Source organism: Zootoca vivipara, chromosome 15, assembly GCF_965207765.1.
Source record: "Zootoca vivipara chromosome 15, rZooViv2.hap1.1, whole genome shotgun sequence".
Taxonomy (NCBI): Eukaryota; Metazoa; Chordata; class Lepidosauria; order Squamata; family Lacertidae; genus Zootoca; species Zootoca vivipara.
In genome coordinates, this window is record NC_142598.1 from 35,620,124 (window position 1) to 35,626,899 (window position 6,776).

Genomic DNA, 6,776 nt, shown 5'->3' on the forward strand with positions numbered 1-6,776 from the left:
ACCTGCCCGCGGACTGTCTCGCCAGAGTGGTGCATGCTCTAGTTATCTCTCGCTTGGACTACTGCAATGCGCTCTATGTGGGGCTACCTTTGAAGGAGACCCAGAAACTACAATTAATCCAGAATGCGTCAGCTAGACTGGTGACTGGGAGCATCCGCCGAGACCACATAACACCGGTCTTGAAAGACCTGCATTGGCTCCCAGTATGTTTCCGAGCACAATTCAAAGTGTTGGTGCTGACCTTTAAAGCCCTAAACAGCCTCGGTCCAGTATACCTGAAGGAGCGTCTCCACCTCCATCGCTCTGCCCGGACACTGAGGTCCAGTGCCAAGGGCCTTCTGGCGGTTCCCTCACTGCGAGAAGCCAAGTTGCAGGGAACCAGGCAGAAGGCCTTCTCGGTAGTGGCACCCGCCCTGTGGAACGCCCTCCCACCAGATGTCAAAAAGGGAAAACAACTACCAGACTTTTAGAGGACATCTGAAGGCAGCCCTGTTTAGGGAAGCTTTTAATCTTTAAGAAATTAGTGTATTTTAATATTTCTGTTGGAAACCGCCCAGAGTGGCTGGGGAAACCCAGCCAGATGGGCGGGGTATAAATAATAAATTATTATTATTATTATTATTATTATTATTATTATTATTATTATTATTATTGCTATTAATTATATGAACCAGAAAGCTTTGGATTCAAATCTTGCCTCACCCTTCAACAAGCCACTATCTTTAAGTTTCAGGTCATCAGTTGGGAATACTGATGTTGTTCAATGGGTCACTGTAAAGGTTCCTGAGATGGGCCTGGTTAACACGCCAAATTGCTCAGCCCCAGTCAGCATTGCTAAAGTCCAGAGATGACAGGAGTTGCAACGCGGCAATATCCCAGAAGGCCACAGGTTTCCCAACCTTGTTCTGAACCTTCTCAATAGCACTGCAGATGCTAAAATGTTCCTCTTCTCCCTTACAGATCCAGTGTCACTAAAGGAGGAGATGACAGAGGCCAAAAGCCCTTCGCCCAAAGCTGGCACAAAGGATTTGCACCAGACAATAAGGGCGCCTGATGCGTCTCAATATTCCACGTGCCCTCTCTGTTTGAGAACTTTTGGCAATATGCTATATGTAAACCCTTGTTTACATAGCTTCTGCTTTTCTTGCACACAGGACTTGTTGGAAACCAAGGCGGAATGTCCTTGCTGTAAGACACCTTTCCATTCTGTTTTTCACTCAATAAAGGTCAAAGGGCGCCCTGAAGACCTCTCGTCCCCAAGGCACGCAAAAGGAGATTCTTCACCCACCAAAAAGCACCCTAGAGGAGAACATGCTTCCCCGCATTCCAAAAAGCACCCGGGAGAGTGTCCTCCTATACCTTGTGGTTCTGGAGATCACCTCACTCACCCAGCTCTTAGGGGAAAATCCCTTCCCAGACTCAACTTGAAAAGACCTCACTGGCCTCTTCCTTCTAAGGACCCCGCAAAAGACATCCCATTCCTAAGTGTATCCACAAAACCACAGACGCCCTGCCATTCGCCCTTCTTAAGGAAGGCACAAAATCCAGACCAGCTATTCAAAGAAGCACTGCAAAATGAGACTGTATTCAACTCTGCTCCAGAATGGATGGCATCTGGAGACGGTCTTCACTACAGAGCAGCATCTGCCAATTTGTCTCAGCCAACCTTTCTAGAAGCTGCCTTGTTGCTTCTTGCTTCTGGGGCCATGCTATTCATATGTATTTATATCTATTTCAGTTTAGTCCTCATGCATACATAATAAAAGACACTTTTACTTGTGGAAATATCAGACTCTAGGTGAAGGCCAGAGAACTGCCGGGATGAGGGAAGTAGCATAATAATTTCTGAGCAAACGTGCCCTGGTGTGCCGTTTGATCAGGGCCGGCCCTACGGCCAGGCTGGGTGCCGCAGGGCACCAGGGCACCCGCCCACCAGGGGGCGCTGTGCAGCTGCACCCGCCCGCCACGGAGCTGCACCCGCCCACCCGCCGCGCAGCTCCGCCCGCCCAACGCGCTAAGAAACGGGGCGGAGCGGGGGCGCCGGAGGGATCCATTGCACCACGGTGCCAGGGCGCCAAATATACTTAAGACGGCCCTGCGTTTGATCCTAAGCCTCTTCACGGGGTATACTAGGACACTCTGCTGAATGAAATCCGTAAAATCCTGTCCCCTGCTGTCATTTGGGAGGCAGGAAGCTCTTCCTCTTTGTGATAAGTTTTTTATCGCATGGCCTGCTGGTTTTTGATATGACTATTGCTTTACTATTGATTGCTAACTTAGGGTGGATCTAGACACAGGGAAAAACCTGCTATAAATACGTCAGAAATTTGATCGGTTTAATAAAAGAAAGAAATCTCTATGGAAAATCATACATTTTAAAATTCCTGCTCTCTTGCGCCTTCTGATGTTGAATGTTTATAGTGCATTAAAATTGCTGTTTCTTCACTAATGTAGCTGATTACTTACTTTGTTGTATATCTATATATATATGCACACCAATTACTTGCATAGTGACAAATTAAAAAATAATAATAACTGAGAAGTCAATCGTCCCTTGAATTGGTGTGGAGCAGAGTGGCAGATTCAAATCCCAGGCCCTATCGCCAAGGCAGAAGTTTGTTTCTTGCTTTCCACTAGATGAAACATTAGGCTATTGGTGATGGGGCCGAGTGTTTACCTCCTGCGGGATTTGCAGTAAGGCTGGGTTCCTATTATTGGCATGTTTTAAATTAGGGCCTGGTTTTGTTCAAAGAAGTTAAAGAAGCAAACAATAAATGTTGCAGACAGACACATGGAAAACAAATGAAAGTAAATAAACAGGTTAGAACGCAATCAGCAGAAGGTGGAGGGCACCAACAGAGGCCCTGTGGCAAAGGCAGATGCCCCCAAAAGCATGCTGGGCACCCACAGCCTGTGGCCAAAGTCTGTGGCTCTGACCACGTCTAAAACAAGCTGTACACCTATTGCCAGAATGACCGCTCCCCACATTAAATGGGGGGGGCGACTTTTGCATGGTCGCGCGCAGCCCCCTGGATCCCAGAGCGGCTACCTGGTAGTTCGGACTGTCTGCATCCTCCCCAGGCTGGATGCCTGGGGTCTCCGCCTACCCCAGCCAATCGTCCAATCCCGCCTGGGGAGGCGTTGCCAGGGGATCGGCCAGGTAAGGGGAGGGACCATACAGCCCACACAACAGACGGTGAATCTTACCTGGGAAGCGGCAGTCGGCTCCAGAGCTTCTCCCACCCTCCACACCCTCATTTAAGTCTTCTTTTGCAGGTTAACCTCTTTTCCACAGGTACACGGGCGCTGCTACGTCAGGGCCACTGTTGAAGGGCCGGAAAGGAATTTTCCTGCATTGGCAGGTTTCGCCTTTCGTGTAGCAAAACGTCACAACTTTGGCGGTTTCAGGCCTTGGGCGGAATCCCAGTCTATCTTCCTAATTGGGGAGGGGGGCATGGAGCTGTGTCCCACGCCCACTTTGCGGCGGCGACAGCAGGGTTCCCCATTAAAGGGGTCTTGAGGGGAGGCATTGGCCATATGCCAAAAGGTTGCCATTGCTCTCCCCTCCAGCAGCGGCGAATGAGGGGCGGGCTCTCTGCTTGAATATATGTTCCCCAGAGCCAGCCCAATCCCCACACATTCTGGATAACCCTGAAGTCTCCCAGATCCCCAGCTGGGGACTGCGAGAGGGATAAACGCCCAATGCCTGAGCCAAGGTCTCCCTACATCTGAATCTCAATAACGTTGTAGCCAATTTTAATCCCATAGCAAGTTGTCTTGAGTCATTATTCCGCTCGGGGGTCACCTGGGGTTGGGGGGGGGGCTCCGCCTGTCCACACAAGAACTGGTTACCTGATGATCCAGCGGTCCTTTTGATTCACTTCCTATGTTTTCCCACATCCAGTCCCTCGCAGCTGGTAGATAATTAGTTTATGGTTCCCAACGCATCCTTAGGCTCTGGCGAAAAGGGGAGATAGAGGGATGAGTGCCATCAGTCTACTGTTGCCCAAATCTCTGGACAGCAGAGTGACTGAAAAGCATACGGGGACAATATGGAACCCTGCAGCACCTCATAAGTCGATGGCCCTGGAGGAGAACCACTATCTGGGACCTACCTCCCAGGCATAGCTGCCAAGTACCCCGTTTTTCCCGGGAAACCCCTGTTTTTACTTACCTTTTCCTGGTGGTCCCCCGTATCACTTCGTCTCCCGTTTTTCTCCGTTATTTTCACCTGCCGGCGGTCATTTTTTTTCTTTCTGATTTGCCCTTCTATGGGCACCCAAAATGGCCGCCAGGGGCTTCAAAAGCCGCATCTACGCATGTCCGGAAGTGCGTAGACAGGACTTCCGGTGTCGGCGGCGGCCATTTTTGGTGCCCATAGATGGGCAGAGCGACACTGGAGGTTGCGTCGACGCACTTCCGGACATGCGTAGAAGCGACTTTTGAAGCCGGCGGCGGCCATTTTTTGTGCCCGTAGAAGGGCACAGCGACACCGGAAGTTACGTCGACGCAACTTCCGGTGTCACACGGCTGCCGATCCTGGATTCTGCAGTCCGGGACTTGGAAGGTTAGCTCCCAGGAATGACAAAATCTGTCAAAGTGTCTTCTTATGCTCCCGTGAGATGGTCCAGAAGGATACCATGGTTGATGGTATGCAACACCAACGAGGAGAGATTCAGGGTTGCACTCCCATCTCTTGGGGTAACTCATCCAGAGTTTTAGAAGACATCTCAAGGCAGCCCTGTTTAGGGAAGCTTTTAATATTTGATAATTATTTTAATATTCTGTTGGAAGCCGCCCAGAGTGGCTGAGGAAACCCAGCCAGATGGGTGGGGTATACCGTATATTCCGGCTTATAAGATGACCCCCCAACTTTTCCAGTTAAAATATAGAGTTTGGGATATACTTGCCGTATAAGAAATACGACACGGCGTATAAGACAACCCCCGACTTTTGAGAAGATTTTCCTGGGTTAAAAAGTAGTCTTATACGCAGGAATATACAGTAAATTATCATTATCATTATTATTATTATCCACCAAGAATGAACTGGACTTAAATCAAAGTAAAAAGATGCAATGACTTGGGCTACATTCATGAATATACAATGACAGTGTGTTTGGAAAGAACTGTATTCCTTAATTCCACCCCCCGCCCCTCCTGGTCTAATCCTATTTAAGCACAATTTGTAATTTTAAGACACTTGTAAAAGAAATTTAAAATCTAGGATTAGCAACTAACTAGGTGCTTATGTAATATCCTTTCAGGTGCATTCATTTGCCAAACAGATGGCTACGGCTGGGCTTTTGGGGAATAACAAGGGAAAGGGATTGTGTTTGGGGGCTGGGATTGGGCGAAGAAGGGAAATGATTTTTAAAAGTCAAGAAACAGTGAATTATCTTCCAAGAGATTTGGGGGTCCCTACCACAGATGTCTGAAATACTCAGGTGATAGTAGAGCTGGAAAGTTTCCAAATTGCTGGGAATTCTTTTCCTGGAAGTGGAAAACACAGTGCATTTAAGGCTTTAACCCTCTGCATTCCTACTTGCTAGCATGTACACGCAGAGGGAGAGCCAGTGTGGTGTAGTGGTTAAGAGCGGTAGACTCGTAATCTGGGGAACTGGGTTCGAGTCTCCGCTCCTCCACATGCAGCTGCTGGGTGACCTTGGGCTAGTCACACTTCTCTGAAGTCTCTCAGCCCCACTCACCTCACAGAGTGTTTGTTGTGGGGGAGGAAGGGAAAGGAGATTGTTAGCCGCTTTGAGACTCCTTCGGGTAGTGATAAAGCGGGATATCAAATCCAAACTCCTCCTCCTCCTCCTCCTCTTCTTCTTCTTCTTCTTCTTCTTCTCCTCCTCCTCCTCCTCCTCCTCCTCCTCCTCCTCCTCCTCCTCCTCCAAATAAACATGCATAGCATTGGACTGGGCGGGGTATAAATAATAAATTATTATTATTATTATTATTATTATTATTATTATTATTATTATATTATATAAAAGAGACAAGATCAAACCTATCCATTCTTAAGGAAATCAGCCCTGAGTGCTCACTGGACTCCAATACTTTGGCCACCTCATGAGAAGAGAAGACTCCCTGGAAAAGACCCTGATGTTGGGAAAGATTGAGGGCACTAGGAGAAGGGGACGACAGAGGACGAGATGGTTGGACAGTGTTCTCGAAGCTACGAACATGAGTTTGACCAAACTGCGGGAGGCAGTGCAAGACAGGAGTGCCTGGCGTGCTATGGTCCATGGGGTCACGAAGAGTCGGACACGACTAAACGAGTAAACAACAACAACAAAAAGAGACAAGAAAAAGCCCTGCTAGCTCATTTGCGAAAGGTCCTTTCCAATTGTTTCCAAGGTGCCTTTGACAGGGCGAAATCGGGTCCTCCCTGGTGCTACATCATTTTGAACAGAATTGATCAATAGGCATGGACCCTTGGATCACTGCATATCCCACAGAGGAAGAAAGAACAGCCCATTCCAATGTGTCAGAGCGTCCTTACCCAAGAATATCTTGCCATTTCTACCAGCTGCAACTGCACCTGCTGGAGAAGGATGAGTCGACCAGCTTCGGACAGCTGCTGCATTTCAGACAGGCAGCAAATCATTTGGCTCCATGTGCATCATCACCTTTTTAGGCCAGGGGGTATTTTTTTTTTTTTAAAAAAATAACCTCCTGAGGAAATAACAATAAAATGAACTATAACTATAACAGGAACTAGGAGCCGAGCTAGAGGGACTACAAGCAGCTACATTATCGGCCTCTTCACAG

The 6,776-nt window shown here is 48.2% G+C and overlaps 1 protein-coding gene across 1 annotated transcript; it reads left to right on the plus strand.

Annotated features, from left to right (window-relative positions):
* The first annotated feature begins 966 nt into the window (after window positions 1-966).
* Window positions 967-2,542, plus strand: LOC148683444 (uncharacterized). Its single transcript, XM_088658592.1, has one exon. It carries the CDS (start codon window positions 984-986, stop codon window positions 1,758-1,760), a length of 777 nt encoding a protein of 258 aa, XP_088514718.1. The 5' UTR covers window positions 967-983; the 3' UTR covers window positions 1,761-2,542.
* Window positions 2,543-6,776: the final 4,234 nt, after the last annotated feature.

What these genes read in the sequence shown, in the direction of transcription:
- LOC148683444 (XM_088658592.1), top strand. Translation starts at nt 984, where the DNA reads ATGACAGAGGCCAAAAGCCCTTCGCCCAAAGCTGGCACAAAGGATTTG.